This window comes from Lathyrus oleraceus, chromosome 7 (assembly GCF_024323335.1).
Source record: "Lathyrus oleraceus cultivar Zhongwan6 chromosome 7, CAAS_Psat_ZW6_1.0, whole genome shotgun sequence".
Lineage (NCBI taxonomy): Eukaryota > Viridiplantae > Streptophyta > Magnoliopsida > Fabales > Fabaceae > Lathyrus > Lathyrus oleraceus.
The window spans coordinates 173,871,304-173,889,373 of NC_066585.1; the positions used below are offsets into that span (position 1 = coordinate 173,871,304).

The window sequence follows — 18,070 nt, forward strand, 5'->3', positions numbered from 1 at the left end:
AGGTTGTGTTGGATCAATTCCTTCTCCCTTGAGGTTTTTGCATTTGAGGACCATTGTTCTATCACTCTCCTTAAATTCAATTCCCAAGCAACTTTTGGTTTGGTTTTCTTTTTCTGCATAACACAGACACCAAAATATTAGAGGAACATTTTGATATAATAATTGAAAGAGCTTAACTGGTTTAAGAAACTCAAATGGTTTAAGAGTTGGAGGAGTTAAAGAAATAACTACCTCAGGTACATTATGTTCAATAGTTGGAACAGGTGCGGATAACATATAATCAAGTGCATAACGAGTTATACCATAGTCATGTGCACCAGTAGAAACATATTCAAATTGAGCAATTAGAACAAATGCAGTTTGAGTAGTTGGAACAAGTGTAGTTTGAGTAGTTTGGGATGTAACATCATTCACATTTGGTTGAGGTTGTGTTGCCTCATATGCTGCTACAAGATTTGCAACAAGCATTTCAAACTCAGGATCAATATCAGTTTGAGATTCAATAGGTTGAGGTTGTTCTTGCATTGTGTCGCATCTCAAAAAATACAACCTCGCGAGCATTCACGATATCGCGGAATGATTGAACAGAGGTGTCACTGAACTTTATTTATTCTAAAGAAGTAAAGGAAAAATATCAATAAAACTCTTAAAAGAAATAGAAGATGGTCAGACCGGTTAGAATATGGTCGAACTTTATTAATGTCAAAATTAATTTTTCAATTTACAAAAAACGAATATAAAAAAACTTATAATATTTTGAAATACAATTTTATAAAATTCATTTTTAAAAATACAAAGAAAAAGTTCATTTTTTAAAAAATTGAAACAAATAAAATCTTAATGTTCCAAAATGTAGAAAGTAGTATTTTGCAGTGTTTTAAAACTCGATCTTAATCGTTAGTCAGACCGGTTATAAGAGGGTAGAGTCGTCTGAGAAGATCATTTAATCACAATTGAAATTCACTTTAAGAAAATTAATGTGCCGCATCCAATTTAAAACTAAAAAATGAATAAAAAATAATTGTTGGTAAATTTTAAACAAAGATTATTATTATTTTGAGAAAATATTTGTATTTATTTTATAAAAAAAATGTTTTATTTTAAAATAAATAAAAAATTTTTTTTTTATATATAAGAAAAACCGTAGATAAGTTTCATGCGGTATTTTCTTAGATTTCACAACGAAGATTAGTTATGTTGAAAATATGATTTATGCAGCAACATCTGCAGATTGAAAATGTGATTTCTACTGCAACATCTGCAAGTTGAAAATATGATTTCTGCAGCAAAATCTGCAGGTATTTCTATCGAGTTTTTTCTTAACACTAATCATTTTAAGAAATGCTAGGAAAATACGCACGTATATTTGCGAAATTTACTGCAAATTTAGAAAAAGGTTCAATATGAGGTTTTGGATGAAACTCAGGCCAAACAACAAAATGTTAGTCTAACCATATGGTAAAGATCGACCTCCATAGGTCGGATCCTCATGTGATCCATTTCTAAAAGTCGAATAGGATTTGTTGGGCAAAACCGTAGAGAATAAACAAGTTTATTAACGTTTTTCTTTAGGATTAACATTAAACATCACTCTTTCTTAACTGAAATACTTTTATCACTTATTATGAAATTATGAAAAGTTAATTAGAATCTGAACGATAATAGATATAAGAAAGAAGTCATCATAGTTGTATCTAAATGTGTGGTCCAACATCAATTAAATTCAAAAATACAAAACATATATAGTGCTAAACTGGTAAAAAAAAGAGAAAATACAAAGACTTTTTCACACCATACAATACAATACAACAAAGATATTACTATAATTATAACCTCCTACTATTTCATCACGCACAATAAAGAAATGAAGCAATAATGTCCATATTGCAAACATTTAGCTAATTACATTATGCAACTTGTAAAAAAGTGTTTAAGGGCTAGAGGTTGAAGAAGGTGGTGGGGTGAGAAATGGGATGGAGGGGAAAGTGGTCGGGATTGAGGTGGGAATGTTGGGAAGTGAAGTGATTGCCGACAATGGTGGAATGTTGAGAGTTGGAATATTTGTAGGAAAGGTAGGAAGTGGTGGCATAGTGAGTTTAGGAAGAGATGGAATTGTAGTAGGTAATGGAGGAAGACTTGCTTGAGGTAATGTTGAAATTGAAGGCAAAGGTGGCAATGCTGTTGGCTTTGGTAAAGTTGGAATGCTGGGAAAATTTGGTTGTGTGGTTGTTTGTAAAAGTTGGCGAGCTTCCAGTATCATGCTTGACATTGTTACAACAAGAAGTAAAGCAATGATGATTGATTTGGTTGATGCCATTGATAACTTTCTGTATTGAGAGAAATTGCTTTGGTATTTGATGAGGAACAAAGGGATGATTGATGGTGTTATATAGAGTTAGAGAGATTTGATGGAGGGGAGTATTTAGTTAGTTGAACTTCCAATGTTTCATTTTGACTAATGCATTTTGTGGATAGACTTGACTTCTCAATTATGTTGATTGTTGTTGGTATTTTCAAGGCACCTATAAATCATTTCAACATGCTCAAACGATAGTTTAGGTGATCTACCACAATCCTTGATTAATATCCACAGCAGGATACTTTACAAATAATAAACAACATACATCAACATTACAAGTAGGCTGGGATAAATAAATATAGTTTCGTTCAATAGTATATGCATAAAATAACGGCATAATGTCCTATGATCAATTTTGTCCCAAGAGAACCATTTTGTAAAATCTGAATAATATATGCTAATGTATAAATAATGTAGAAGCATTGATTTCTAAGTATAGATTACTCTAAAAAATATTTGATTAGTTTACTGAAGGTCTGAATATAAATTAACAATATAAAAAAATTAGTAAATTAAATTAAATACAAAGACTCTCCATTAAACTAGTGAACAAATATCTATCATCTTCAATTTAAAAGCTATTTTTAAAAGTTTTTATTGTTCCACTTTTTAGGTAGAAGATCTATAAGTTTGTTTTTGGAAAGACATATATAAAGGGCAAATAAGATCACTATGTTTTTCCCTAGGTTATAGGATATGCTAGTAATAGATTTATTATCACAATAAAATTTTATTATTTTAAAATTTAATTAAAAAAAATATTCCGTATGTTTATAAATAAATATATAAAATAGATTCATCAACAAGTATATCAAAATTATAGTTTAAGTATTAATGTTTAATCAACCAAAATAAATATTTTGAATGTTTCATAACTAAGTTGGCGGACTGGCGGACCAACTCGCCCCCTTTTTTAACGGGTTTACGGTAGGGCGGACTTAAAGCGGGGCGGATGGAGTGGATAGGCGGCATAAAATTCCAACTCAACCTGTCTTTTTTGGCGAGTGCGCGAGCCGGTTTGGCAGGTCATGGCCCGTTTTGTCACCCATATTTTTAAGTGTAATAGTTTACATATGCGTCACGCCTTAACTAGGGGTGTTCAAAATCGAACCAACCCAACAGAAAATTGCAAACCAAATCAAACCAAATCGAAACCTAAAATACCACATTTGGTTCAAATGTATTTGGGTTATTTTTTAACAAAACTGTGCGGTTCGGTTGGGTTTGTGGTTTGTATTTTGCAAACCGAAATAAACCAAACCAAACCGCTTTATGTTACAACATAAACTTCACTTATCCCATCCAACCCAAAACTCAAATCTATCATGTCTTAACCTTACAATTACGAACAATTTTCTCTTACTCACATTTTGGATTTCAGTTTCAAACTTCTCCAATCTCTCATAGTAGTATTGCGTATTCTTCTCATCTTCTTTGTCATCTACGTCTCGTCTTTTCTACTCTAATTTTTCATCTCTTATATTCTTTCTTTTTCATCTTATCATTTTTATGCTACTGTTTTCTCTTCCAATTATGTTTTTATCACACTTTTCTTCTTTAATCACGCATCTCTTCTATTCTTTTTTCTTCTTCTTCTCTGATTTCTCTTCTCGTTTATTTTTTATGTTTTATTATAATGTCTTTGATATTATTTTATGCTACTATTTTATGTTTTTTATTTCACTTTTTTTTCTAGTCTATTTTTTGTATATTGAATGAGAATTTTTTGTTTAAATATGATGAGTTTTGATGTTATTTGGTAATGTATGAATAACTAAACACAAAGTTATGTTGTTCTCTATAGGTGTATAAATGACTCAATAAATTTTTTGTAAATAACTGAACCAACCCAAACCGTATTGTTTTGGTTTGGTTTTATTTCTAAAAGTCAACGAAATTAAAAGAAACCGCATGTTTTTTCTCTTGCGGTACAGATGATTTTTATCTTCAAAATTGCTCAAACTTCACCTCGAAAAACACGGTTTAAATGCATTTTTGATCTCCTTACTTTAATAGTTTTTAATTTTTAAACCTCCATTTTAAAAACCAGTTTTTTGATCCTGAACTATACATCATTTAGAATTTAATTGGTCTCAATCCAATTTTTCATAGCTAACATCCTCATTAATGACATGTTCTTTGATTCTTTTTCTAATTTCTTTTCTTTTCCTTTCATTTCTCGTGTAGTAGTTCTGTCATTGATTTGTCATCAAAACTTACACGGTAATATACCATAATATTTGTATGGTTATATTGATTTAGGCTTAAATTGGTCTTTTCCACACTTAGAAATCTTTATTAAATCCTTTAAAAAAATGAGTTACGAGTAAAAATCAACTCATATGACTATAAATCATATTAAAAAGATGATGTGAAGAACAATCATCATAGTGCATTTTCTTGTTTTCTATAAATTAGTGATCGCGGTATAATTTTTTTCTCATTCCATCTTATTTTCTACTTTTCATACTTATATTTTATAATTTTACATTGCAATTGTATCATGGGCCAATTCCAAAAGTGTATGATCGTGACTTAGTGTGTCTATCGAAATAACTAACTACAAGTGTACAATCGTATTACGTAGTTTTAAAAAGATATTGAACCTAAAGGATCAAAAATCAAACTATCGTTATCTAAAGTTACTATGTAAAGTTAAGGTCAATGATTGTTTTCTTTTTAAGATTATGGGAAACTTGAAATAAAATTGAACGAGAAATAATAATATAATGAAAATATTCAATACAGAGACATTTGTATGTAAATCATATCATTCTTCGAGGATTCGGTAAATAATTAACATGAAATAAGGTAAATTACTTTTCAGTAGGAAATACCAAATTAAAAGACTTTGTCTCACACTCTCGTGTTATTGACTCAGGTTATACTCTTAAGCCAAAATATTTTGCTCTCGCTCACTCACCTGAATTAAAAGTAATTTTTGGAAATTGATAAATCCTAATTAATCCTAAAACGCTCTCACTGTGTTTAGGATTAATGCCTAGAAACCACTACCCGGTTAAAATCTCAAACTCTCACTCTGTTGATTTATAACCTTAATGACTTTTCAATCTCGTGCAAAAACTTTTTTTTATTTAGAATTGCAAACCACAACCAGAAAAATAACTTATAAAAATTAACATTAATTATTACTGAATCCTGCCGGAACGACGGTCCTTACATACCGATGTCAAAAAGTTTAGCCATACATAATTTTAAACTTAATCATGCAGTTATAATTATTGAACATACAGATAATCATCATTAAAATTCAGAATTTCAAACATACAAATAATATTATGCAATTAGGCCAAATGAAAATGAAAACTAAAGGAATATGCAATTAAAAGAACCCTGATGAATAAAAAACTGGATTAAACTTCGGAGAATTCTTCGAGTACAAATAACAAACTGAAAATATAAAGATGTCGACACGCTTGATCCAAGCAACAAGTAAACTTAAGAACTAAGGTGCAATAGCTTCCCGATATGGAATAACTATCACTTTTAAGGTATTTCTGCTTAAGATTAAGAATCAAAATTATACGATAAAACTTGACTGCCTTTTTTTTATCTTTGAAACTACCTTCTTATACCGGTAAAAGGAGCTGAACTTCCCTAAAATCGTGTAGAAGAGGTTGGGGAAATATAGGGGAGCTCTTGACCACGCTTTGTGCAGTTGCTAAAAAAATGCACTGGGTGCTTATGGCGAACGCCACAGAGCTATGGTGAACGCCATGGTACTTAAACTTTGAAGAGACGTGGAAAGGGGACGTGGAGAACGCCACAGACCCAGAACCTGCAATTTCAGTCGTTTTCTTCATTTCTTCTCTTTTCTTTCTCTTTCTCACACGTGAGTTTTGCATTGACAAGTACTTGAACCAGGGCAACAACACCAGCATAATACAATAAAAACGTAAAAAAAAGTATACTAAAGTGCATTTGAATCGAGTAAAATAAACGATATAGTTTCACGTTATCAGTCTCGAGAATCACCATTCAATGCCAAACATCCTTAAAGTGCATTATTTGAACCAATCAGGTTCATTAGTTTGTTGTACTACAAGCATTATAAGTATTTCCTAAAATACAAGTTTAATGATGAAAGAGGCTTTGGTTTTAAGAGTTTCATTCTCCCAAAATCACTTAAGAGTTGTGTAGACGTGGTTGGGATCTTCTTAATGGTCTAATCAAATATTCCAATCAAGTTCCACAATGGAGTTTTTCTCAAACGCCTACCCGTGAGAGAAGGGACAACACGTATACATCTATGGTGTGGGGTGGTTGAGGATATATTATGTGTTGTAACAATTTTTCCGTAATATTATTCTCTGGTTGTCATTTGACAACGACCGTGGTTTTTTTTTTGCTATTTTGGAGTTTCCACGTTAATCTGTTGTATTGTTATTATGTTCATCTTTTTTCTCCATGCTTTGTGTTTCCCAACAACTAGTATTAGAGATTTTAGTTTGATCTGGAGATAAGAGTTCTTAGTATAGTTTTGTTTGATCTTCGACATCATAAAAAATAATGACGGTGTTGTGAAAGAGGTGTTGAGTTGCAGTCACAAATTCTGTTGTGTAGTTTGGGATAGAGAAAATTGATGGAAGAATTGTTTTTGACATGTGAAAAGTCCAAGTTAGAGATGTGTTGATACAATCAAGATTATATAAGGTGTGAGATTATATCAGTGGTTGAAGAGCTTCCTGGAAACATGGAAGTTGCCCCATAAATTTTAAACCTGGTTGTCGACATGTCAAGTTCAAGGAGTAGTTTAGCTTCAAGTGAAATATATTTTTCATGATAGAATATATGATTATTGGTGTTGACAAGGTAAAATTCTTGGAGTGATTTATCTTCAAGTAAAATACATTTGTCATGGTGGAGTATGAAAATTTTTGAACTATGATTTTCGTTGAAGACAATATGAAAATTCTTGGAATGATGTAGATTCAAGTGACTATACTCATTGTGGGGGAGTAGGATTGTCGGTGAAGACAAGGTGAAAATTCTTGGAGTTAAGTAGCTTCAAGTGGCAATACACCTTGTGGTGGAGTATGATTGTCGGTTAAGTCAATGAAAGTTAATGTATTATTTTCAATCAAGGTGGAGATTGTTGGGGTTGGTTGAAAATATACATGTTGAAGAAGTCCCACATCGCTTAATTTTGTGAAGGAAGAGGGATTACAAGGCTATATATAGGATTCGAGTTCTTCGAAGTTCCACATCGCTTAGTTTTGTGAAGGAAGAGGGAGTCAAAGACTAATATCGGATTCAATTTCTTCATTACAAGATGCACCAGTAAAAAACACTTTAAGTTTGTATTTGACTTTTTCTTTTCTCTCATGCTCTTATGTTAAAGTGTTGTGAGATGTAGTTAACTATTAATTTTGGGGGAGTGTCGGTGTACTGGGGACTATGGGAGGTTGAGGGTATATAATGTGTTATAACGATTTTCACATAGTGTTATTACTTGGTTGTTGTTTGACACGACTGTGGTTTATTCTTCCACATTACTTAAAAATGTGGAGGTTGAACATTTTATAAATTAGAAGACACATACACATACACCTATCACCTTAAGATTTTTGATGAATATATGATGTTTTTCTCATTTGTTTGGATAAGTCTTTGACTTTTAGGTGAGTGTTCAACACAACGTGAATGCTTCTCACTCGTGATAACCTGACACAATTCTAAATTCACCCTTTATAGACACTACTAAAAAAAACCTAAAATACTAACGAAATTTAAAGATGGAAATTATTCATTTTCAAAGCAGAAACGGAAATTAAGATGTAATATAACAATGTGAGACCGAAACTAAATATTGGAAATTGGAGACGGTATTTTAGAGACAAATTCGTCGTCTCCAAAATTTTCCATCTCAAATTATTTGAGAGGTATAAATTTGTTTTTTCTTAAGTGTAATTTTCTTACAAACTATATTGTTATCTATTCTAAAATATTATGTAGAGTAGTTTTCTATTTCTTATGGATGTCATTGTTAGATGAACCACTGAGCTAGATGAACCACAATATGTCATTCTTTCTCGGCACTTTTCCAATTTATATATCGATCATGACTCAGCTATCAGGCAGGCAGGCAGCTCAACAACAACGTCAACACAGCCCACCTCCATCTATGAGCAGTTCGGCACAATAGAGAGGCATTCACTCATCACCAATATCAGGAATTAGCACAGTTCTTAGATGAGGAGTAGAGGACCAACATGTCAGAAGCTGAAGAATTCTAACCTATCTTTCATGATATTGACTTCAGCGTATACCACCTTCATTCCAAGTAGGTTTTAATTTTATTTAATTTTATTTTATTTTATATTCTAGTACTAATGATAGAGTAGAGGTGTACAACTATATGAAATTAAGGTGACTAACTCGTTTCTCAGTTATTATGAAATTAAGAAAAGATGATAAGAATCCGAACGTTAATTAAAAGAAGAAAGAAGTCATCATAGTTGTATCTAAATGTGTAATCCAACATCAATTAAATTCAAAAATACAAAACATATATAGTGCCAAACTGATAAAAAAAAAAAGAGAAAATACAAAGACTTTTTCACAACATACAATACTATACAACAAAGATACTACTATCATTATAACCTCCTACTATTTCATCACGCACAATAAAGAAATGAAACAATAATGTCCATAATGCAAATATTTAGCTGATTATATTATGTAGCTTATAAAGAAGTGTTTAAGGGCTAGAGGCTGAAGAAGGTGGTGGGGTGAGAAATGGGATGGAGGGGAAAGTCACTAGTGCAGAAAGAAGATTTTACACCCGTTTTTTATACATATTACACCCGTTATGATAGGGTGTAAATTCAAAGGGTGAGATATGTATGAAGAATTTACACCCGTTTTAAAACGGGTGTAAAAAGAGAATATATTACACCCTATTTTAGATTTAAAAAAAGGGTGTAATTGGTAGATATATACATTAAATTTTAAGACATTTACACCCTATTTAATATAAAACGGGTGTAAATTGTCACCTATTACACCCTGTTTTAGATAAAAAAAGGTGTAATTGGTAGATATATACATTGAATTTTAGGACATTTACACCCTATTTAATATAAAACGGGTGTAAATTGTCACCTACATACATTGAAGTTAAACGAATTTACACCCTATTATAATTCAAACGGGTGTAAAATGACAAATATTTACACCCTATTTTTGATATATCAAATGTAAAATATCTTATAATTACATTTAATTTTAACACATTTACACCCTATTTTGTGTATGAAGGGTGTAAAATATCTCAATTTTTTTAAAAATATTTTATTTGAAATTTCATTAAACCAAATATTTTTATATATTCCTGGATATTCAATAAAAAACAAAAATAACCAAAACAAACATTTCTCTAATCTTTAGAATCTTGCACCAAGTCATACATCAACAAAAATTGTATTCATGTAAGAAAAAAATTCAACCACTTTGTTCATGTAACTTGTACCAATAAATCATTCATGGAACAAAAATATATCTATATATAAGTTTTTTTTAATCGCTTCTGTTTTGTCATTAAATCTTTCTTTTCCTGGTTCTCTTGCTCTTCAACCTTTTGCAAAAAGAATTGAGCCCAAAGTTGTCGGATGTGATCAATTGACTCTTTTTCATATGATGAGGTGTCTGTGAATATCTGCAAGTTCAAACATATAATAAATTAAACAACTACATGTTAAAACAATAATTTACATGTTTTTCATTAAATATATGTAATATAAAATACCTCATTGAATCTTTCAACAATACAAGCATCAATAATGTCAAACATATTTTTCATGACATAATATCCACATGCCCATCCGTTATCTTGTTGATGCCCCTGCATATAAACTCCTAGTTACATTAAAGCCACCAAAAACAACAACATCACAAACTTTTTTCCTTTTTCACAAAATTTGTACCAACACTAACTTTCTTCACTCGACATAGAAACACATACAATTTTAGTTGGTTCAGAGCATGTACAACTATAATTTTATCACCATAAGTGCAATTCAGTAATAAATATACTACATGTTTATAATGATAACTTACAAATATATCACTTGCAATTATAAAATCGGAATTTTCTTTTTCAATTTCGGCAGTTACCAAAAATAGAAAAGAAAATTACTAGTAAAATGTTACCTTCAAGTACTTCAGCAGAAACAAACATGAGAAGACCTGAACAGATGTACTGCAGCTCAGAGTATGGAATGATTACATGAAAGGCCGAGACTATGCCAATTAAAACCATGATTTCTGATGCCAACAGAATTTGCCTACAAATAGATCAATAGAAAGCTGTTATATCTTTAGCTTCTTAAGGATAATATTTCAATTTTCAACAAATTTAAGGTTCTAAATTGATCTTGCAAAAGAAATCTATATTGAAAATCATAATCACTTGGATCTTTATATTGCTTTGTCTATTGAAGTTCAAAATTTACTATCATGCATCTTACTACAAAATCTAGATAAGCTTCTAAGGGTGCAATCAAATGAGACATGAGTTTTTCTTATATGTTACCTGTCGTCAAACCAGTTGCTTACATAGCTTCCAACAATAATGTTTATAGGAAGAACTGTCAAACCAAGGCCAGCAAGAAAAATGGCAACTGTGCCAGTTGACCACTTAAAGTAGTATGTTGTGATGACACTAGATTCTGCTAGTAAAATCTCCATCACATATTTGAGCATGAAATATATCAATAATTGAACCTGAAGATGTTAAGTAAACTTGGTCAGGACCGTTTATCTTGAATTCAATTGGAACTTTGTGAATTGCAAGATCAAACAATTAGAACATAAATAACTTGCAAAACATCTAGTGGATTGATAGTATGACATTTAGAGTTGCTCACAAACCTTTACAGAAGGTGTAAGGAGTCTATATGCCGATCCAATTGAAGTGGCTGGCTGACGAGATTCCTCTGGAGCTTTACAGAATGAAAATAGTGCAAGGATATATTGCAGTCATAGATGATTTTCTATAATGATTAACAATGAGATGGCATGATACAGATTAACTATCTTGATAGATCACAATAGAAAAAGTAAAAGTCATCAGTAGAGGTACCAGCATTAGATTTCTGAGATTTATCTGTTTTACGGTCCTCTTCAAATTCACGAGAAGGTTCCACAAAAGAGATCCACAGCCATATTGAATAAATAAGCCAAGCAATAGTCATAACCCACCCTGGCAAAGTATCTTGATTAAATGTAACATTGTAAATCTTAAAATTCGTCTGCAGTAAGCCAGCTAATGCAGGACCACAGGCCATTCCAAGAGCGCTGGCACTAACAAAACCTGCCGATGCTTGTATGCGGATTTTCAAAGGCACACAATCACTGATGTAGCGCCGGTTTACGGCTCTGGCAGAACCAAATCTGCAGTTATAATACAAGTTTATAAACCAAATGAGGTCTTAATGTAATAATATTTATCTAAAGTGAAATGGTAAGATACAACATGAAAACCTATGCTCATCAAGTAATATTGAAAGCAAGTAAGAGGTAGAAGACTATTTACCCACAGCAAATTTAGAGAGTAACACTACAGCATGGTTTTGAAATAGAAAGTTCATGAAAGAGCAATTTGCCAAACAACTACTTACAAGCTATAAGCAGTACTTCATGATTAAAATTTCAAGTTTCATCAACTCATTACTGGAAATCAAAATGGTTACAAACTTATAACAATAAAACTCTAGCTTCATATCAGGCATTGGAAGTTTTACTGTAAAAAATAACCAAAGAAGACAGATGAAATTTGAACTAAATGACATAAAATGAGTTCTTTTTTGTGTGCTTTTATTCTTACCGTGACTATCGGAAGCAATGGACCAAAGATTTCCTCACTCATTATCAGAGAATCTTGTGGAACGTCTAATAAAATAGTTGGAGCAATCCTCCTGTAATTTGCTTGTGTCAAAATCCATTGAATTTCACTATCTTAAACTCAAAATAAGAAACAAGATGAGAGCTTACAATTTGCTTTCATCCTTTTCACCTCCATAAACAATCTTGCCAGAAACCTTATCGTCGTCCAAGAACTTTAACAAGCGAGCAAAGTGGTTAGAGTTCACAATGCGCGACAAATCGTTGGATTCTATTGGGTTCTTTCCAAAACAGTTTTCCAATTCAGTCTTTAACGCGTCTACCTGGAAATGAGAAGCACCAACCATTAGATACACACAGACAAAGATTTACAACTCTTGATTACACAAAGAAAATTTCATACCAATTTCGGAGCAAATTCTTTTGTTGTTATAAGATAATCAGGAGAAATGCAGGCTTGTCCATTGTTACAGCCCCATTTGCCAGAAATGATCCGTCTTGCAGCAACCTTGTGAATACAAACACGGTTTTAGTCAATAGATAAACTCAAACTAATCAACACAAACTCGGCCTTACTCAATACCTCTAAATTGACATTTGAATCAACAACAGTTGGAGATTTTCCTCCAAGTTCAAGAACAACTGGTGTAAGGTGTTTTGCAGCAGCAACCATCACTATCCGTCCCACTTTTCCATTACCTGATATATTCAAGAATTACTTATGCTAGTACCATTTTTTGTTCAAAACTCGCAGCCATCCATGAAAAACAGATCAATAATAACAAACAAGACAAACCTGTGTAGAAAATTTTGTCCCACTTTTGTTGCAACAAGGCAGTAGTTTCATCCACCGCTCCTTCCACAACTCTTATAGACGAGTTATCCAAGTACTCCCCTAACAATTTCGCCAGCAGTGAAGATGAAGCCGGAGCAATTTCTGATGGTTTTAGAACCACAGCATTACCAGCTGCTATAGCTCCGACAACTGGATCAAGGGACAACACTAGAAAGACAAAGAATAATACTAATATTATATTCTTCATAGATCATCATCAAAGAAACAATAAGCTGAAAATATCAACTAAAAAACATTTTAATACTAACATATAGATTATTATCATATAAATTATCTATATGTTGTTTGTATAATTACAGATAAATTCAAATAAGTCAATCCAATCGGCTCAAGTCGACTTACAAAATGGATAGTTCCACGCGGAGATGACTAACACAACACCAAGTGGTTCAGGTATGATTTCAGCCGAAGACGGAAAAGTTGTGATTGAAGTTTTAGCCTGAAATAATTAAAGAAACTTCATATGATATATCAAATAAACTAACAATATATATAAGCAATATAAATGTAGAAATTAAAGTAAAAAATAACCTTTTCTGGTGTCATCCATTGTTTCAATTCCCTGAGCACGAGTTCACATGAGTTTTTAAACATACCAATCTGCAAAACAAAATCGCATCGGTTAATTAAGAGTTGAACAACACTTACTCTGTAATTGAGGAAGATAACTTTCATGATTTGAATTAACTTAAGCATGAAGATAACATTACCTCGTAGACGACCGTTTCGAGTGGCGGTTTAGCAAGGTCAGAACGAAGAGCATCAACGATTTCATCCTCTCGTTCAGCCATCATTTTCAAAAGAGCCTTCACCTGCGATATTCTCCATTCGTAACTTCGCGTCTTACCGGAACTGAAACTCACCCTCAGTTCCTTCACCAGCGACGACGCGGCTTCTCCGTCAAACACCATCTTTTTTCTGTGTGTGTGACTCGTCTCCCATTATTACTATTGTTTTGGAACATGAGAAGTCTCTCAGGGTTATATTTTAGGCGGTAATGATAAATTGTACTTAGGGATTCCTAAATTTACACCCTATTTTAATATAACGGGTTTAATATAAATTTAGTCATTTATATTGTTATAATTATACACCCTATTTTTAAATATAGGGTGTCTATTGTTATATTAATATTCCAAAATTTACACTCTATTTTAATATAACGGGTTTAATATAAATTTAGTCATTTATATTGTTATAATTATACACCCTATTTTTATATATAGGGTGTCTATTGTTATATATTAATATTAAAATTTATTATTTTTTTAAGAAAATTTAAGATTAAACAAATAAGAATAATAAAAGTTATTGTTTAAGGCACGAATATTTTATTTTTATTTTTAAATTTACACCCTTTTTTTGAATATCAGGTGTAATATAGAGTTGATAATAAATAATATTTGAATTTACACCCGTTATTTAAAAATAGGGTGTCTATTGTTACGTACTAAAATTCAAAATAAGACTTTATTTACAAAACTGCCACCGCATTTGCTTTTTACACCCGTTTTTTGTAAAACGGGTGTAAATTTACAAATTATATTATTCTTTTTGTACTAGTGAGTGGTCGGGATTGAGGTGGGAATGTTGGGAAGTGAAGTGATTGTTGGCAATGGTGATGGAATGTTGAGAGTTGGAATATTTGTAGGAATGCTAGGAAGAGGTGGTACGGTGAGTTTAGGAAGAGATGGAATGTTAGTAGGCAATGGAGGAAGACTTGCTTTAGGCAATGTTGGAATTGAAGGCAAAGGTGGTAATGTTGTTGGTAAAGAGGGAATGGTAGGAAAATTAGGTTGTTGTGAGGTTGTTTGCAAAAGTTGGCGAGCTTCTAGGATCGTGCTTGACATTGTTTCAACAAGAAGTAAAGCAGTAACGAAGGATTTGGTTGATGCCATTGATAACTTTCTGTATTGAGAGAAGTTGCTTTGGTATTTGATGAGGAACAAAGGGATGATTGATGGTCTTATATAGTTATATAGAGTAAGAGAGATTTGATGGAGGGTAGTTTGGAGAAAGTAAATAGGCTCTTGAACTCTTGGAAGATGCTGGTCTCTTGGCAGCAAAACCTTCTCCAGTTCCTTTCAACCCAACCTTGAAATTATCAGCTGATGAAGGCAATGTTTTAGAGGATCCTTCTGTATATAGAAGGTTAATTGGCAGGTTGATTTATCTCACCAACTCTCGCCCTGACATTGCATTTGCTGTACAGCATGTGAGTCAATACGTATCCAAGCCACATGCTCCTCATTATCAGGCTGCCATTCAAAAAACAAATATATTATAACTTATAGATTTTAAAAAATAGTTTTATAAAATCTATTTTTAAAAATACAAAGAAAAATTCATTTTTTTTTAAATTGAAACAAACAGATCCTTAATATTCCAAAATATAGAAAGTAGTTTTTAGTAGTGTTTTAAAACTCGATCTTAACCGTTGGTCGGATCGGTTATATGAGGGTAGAGTTGTTTGATAAGATCATTTAATCATAATTGCAATTCATATTGAGAAAATTGATGTGACTCTGCCAATTTAAAACTAAAAAATTTATAAAAAATAATTGTTGATGAATTTTATAAATAAATTATTATAATTTTTAGAAAATATTTATATTTATTTTCTAAAAAATTGTTTTATTTTAAAATAAAAATATTATATTAGTTTTATATATAAGAAAATCCGCAGATATGTGGTATTTCCTTAGGATTTTGTAATGAAGATTAGTTCGGTTGAAAATGTGATTTATGCAGCAAAATTTGTGAAATATACTGCGAATTTAACTTCCACCGGTTTGCTAGTGAGAGCCAATTGCTCCTCAACCTCATACTCTCCATTCAGAGCACCTAGAGTACCCTTCTCATCTTTTGTAAGGGGTAAATTTGATACAGTATGTCATTCGTTCTCTGCAATTTTCCAATTTGTATATCGATCATGACTCAGCTATACGCAAGCAGCTCAACCACAACGTCAACACACCCCATCTCCGTCTATGAGCAGTTTAGGCACAATAGAGAGGCATTCGACCAGCCCCTAGACTTCACTCTTCGCCAATATCAGGACCTAGCACAGTTCTTAGATGAGAAGTAGAGGACAATCTCTATCTATTAACGTTTTTCTTTAGGATTAGCATTAAACATCACTCTTTCTTAACTGAAATATTTAAATCGCCCTCTTGTTTCTCACTTGTTATGAAATAATGACAAGATAATAAGAATCCGAATGTTAACTAAAAGAAGAAGTCATCATAATTGTATCTGAATGTGTATTCAACATCAATTATATAAATTCAAAAATAGATAACATAGTGCTCAATTGATAAGAAAAAAGAGAAAAAAATACAAAGACTTTTTCACACCATACAATACAGCAAAGATATTACTAGCATTATATTTCATCACACACGATAAAGAAATGAAGCAGTAATGTCCACATTGTAAAGAAGTGTTTAAGGGCTAGAGGTTGAAGAAGGTGGTGGGGAGAGAAATGGGATGGAGGGGAATGTGGTTGGGATTGAGGTGGGGATGTTGGGAAGTGAAGTGATTGCAGGCAATGGTGGAACGTTGAGAGTTGGAATATTTGTAGGAAAGGTAGGAAGTGGTGGGATAATGAGTTTAGGAAGAGATGGAATGTTAGTAGGTAATGGAGGAAGACTTGCTTGAGGCATTGATGAAATTGAAGGCAAAGGTGGCAATGTTGTTGGTAAAGAGGGAATGGTAGGAAAATTAGGTTGTTGTGAAGATGTTTGTAAAAGTTGGCGAGCTTCTAAGATCGTGCTTGACATTGTTACAACAAGAAGTAAAGCAGTAATGAAGGATTTGGTTGATGCCATTGATAACTTTCTGTATTGAGAGAAGTTGCTTTGGTATTTGATGAGGAACAAAGGGATGATTGATGGTCTTATATAGTTATATAGAGTAAGAGAGATTTGATGGAGGATAGTTTGGAGAAAGTTAAGAACTTTTCCAATTTAGTTGGTTCAACTTCCCATGTTTCACTTTGACTAAAGCATTTTGTGGTTAGACTTGTTGGCCTCTCATTAGCTCATATGACTATATCGTCAATATTTAAACAACATAAATATGTTAATTGTTATTGATATTTTCAGGGCACCTAAACATTCAGAATACTGAAAGATAAATCATTTCAACATGCTCGAAAGGTAGTTTAGGTGATCTGCCATAATCCTTAATATCCACATAAAGATACTTTACAAATACTAATAAACAACATACTCACAACAATATTACAAATAGGCTAGGATAAACAAAAATATATTGTCTCCCATAATAGTATGCATAAAATAACGGCATAATGTCCTACGATTAATTTTGTCCGAAGAGAAACCATTTTGTAAACTATGATCTGGATTGATTTGTGTAAGAGGGAGGCTTTTAACCGCACAATTGTGGAATTGTGTTCTTACGATGCTCTTACTATGCAAAGTTAGTACATATCAAGGCAATCTTAACCAAAGTAGAGTTTGTAGCCAAGTATGAGTAATTGAATACCATTATTTTTTAGTCTTTACATTAGAAATGTTGTATTTTTCAAAGCTTTGCATGTGTGTAGTAGCTTGCTTGAGGACAAATAAAGATTTAAGTATGGGGGAGTTTGATAACCATGAGATGTATCACATTTCCGACTCTATATGCATGTCATTTTAGTCAATTTTATGCAATTACATTTAAACTTTCAGTTATCGAGCTATCAATGTCAAACAAAGTGTTGCGCGGGAGGCAACCCATTGAAATTTTATCATTCTTTCATATCAATTCAAAAAAAATATTCATTTAAGTCTTGAGTTATCTTTCACTTTATATTAATTTATCCGTTTAAATTTTTTCCAAGTTATGCTCTTTTAACCCTTAAGTAGGTCCAAAAATATTTAAATGCCCCAAATATCACTATAAAATGTAGGGCCATGGCGTTCCCCATGTACTCATGGTGTTTCCCATGGGCTTCAAAAGCGTAGAAGCCCAATTCCAAA

General features: G+C 32.2%; 4 protein-coding genes across 4 annotated transcripts; all 4 read right to left on the reverse strand.

The window, feature by feature from the left end:
- Window positions 1-1,706: 1,706 nt before the first annotated feature.
- On the reverse strand, window positions 1,707-2,343 carry LOC127101763 (uncharacterized). Its single transcript, XM_051039209.1, has one exon. The coding sequence runs from the start codon at window positions 2,315-2,317 to the stop codon at window positions 1,931-1,933; it is 387 nt and encodes a 128-aa protein (XP_050895166.1). The 5' UTR covers window positions 2,318-2,343; the 3' UTR covers window positions 1,707-1,930.
- Window positions 2,344-10,183: 7,840 nt separating this feature from the next.
- Window positions 10,184-11,103, reverse strand: LOC127101765 (SPX domain-containing membrane protein At4g22990-like). The gene is made up of 2 exons (XM_051039211.1): window positions 10,917-11,103; window positions 10,184-10,668 (listed from the first exon to the last, which is right to left on the reverse strand). Exons 1-2 carry the CDS (start codon window positions 11,084-11,086, stop codon window positions 10,482-10,484), a joined length of 357 nt encoding a protein of 118 aa, XP_050895168.1. The 5' UTR covers window positions 11,087-11,103; the 3' UTR covers window positions 10,184-10,481.
- A 312-nt stretch (window positions 11,104-11,415) lies between these two features.
- On the reverse strand, window positions 11,416-14,007 carry LOC127102697 (aldehyde dehydrogenase family 3 member H1). Its single transcript, XM_051040044.1, has 9 exons — window positions 13,793-14,007; window positions 13,614-13,682; window positions 13,425-13,521; window positions 13,023-13,229; window positions 12,810-12,925; window positions 12,630-12,734; window positions 12,377-12,549; window positions 12,127-12,300; window positions 11,416-11,776 (listed from the first exon to the last, which is right to left on the reverse strand). The coding sequence occupies exons 1-9, from the start codon at window positions 13,991-13,993 to the stop codon at window positions 11,416-11,418; spliced, it is 1,503 nt and encodes a 500-aa protein (XP_050896001.1). The 5' UTR covers window positions 13,994-14,007.
- A 2,386-nt stretch (window positions 14,008-16,393) lies between these two features.
- LOC127101766 (uncharacterized) lies at window positions 16,394-16,937 on the reverse strand. The gene has a single exon (XM_051039212.1). It carries the CDS (start codon window positions 16,910-16,912, stop codon window positions 16,529-16,531), a length of 384 nt encoding a protein of 127 aa, XP_050895169.1. The 5' UTR covers window positions 16,913-16,937; the 3' UTR covers window positions 16,394-16,528.
- Window positions 16,938-18,070: the final 1,133 nt, after the last annotated feature.

What these genes read in the sequence shown, in the direction of transcription:
- LOC127101763 (XM_051039209.1), bottom strand. Translation starts at nt 2,317, where the DNA reads ATGGCATCAACCAAATCAATCATCATTGCTTTACTTCTTGTTGTAACA.
- LOC127101765 (XM_051039211.1), bottom strand. Translation starts at nt 11,086, where the DNA reads ATGCTCAAATATGTGATGGAGATTTTACTAGCAGAATCTAGTGTCATC. An exon ending in AGCAACTGGTTTGACGACAG is followed by an intron (nt 10,669 to 10,916) that starts GTAACATATAAG and finishes ATCTATTTGTAG; the next exon opens with GCAAATTCTGTTGGCATCAG.
- LOC127102697 (XM_051040044.1), bottom strand. Translation starts at nt 13,993, where the DNA reads ATGGTGTTTGACGGAGAAGCCGCGTCGTCGCTGGTGAAGGAACTGAGG. An exon ending in ATTCAAATGTCAATTTAGAG is followed by an intron (nt 12,735 to 12,809) that starts GTATTGAGTAAG and finishes TGTATTCACAAG; the next exon opens with GTTGCTGCAAGACGGATCAT. An exon ending in GAAAAGGATGAAAGCAAATT is followed by an intron (nt 12,301 to 12,376) that starts GTAAGCTCTCAT and finishes AGCAAATTACAG; the next exon opens with GAGGATTGCTCCAACTATTT.
- LOC127101766 (XM_051039212.1), bottom strand. Translation starts at nt 16,912, where the DNA reads ATGGCATCAACCAAATCCTTCATTACTGCTTTACTTCTTGTTGTAACA.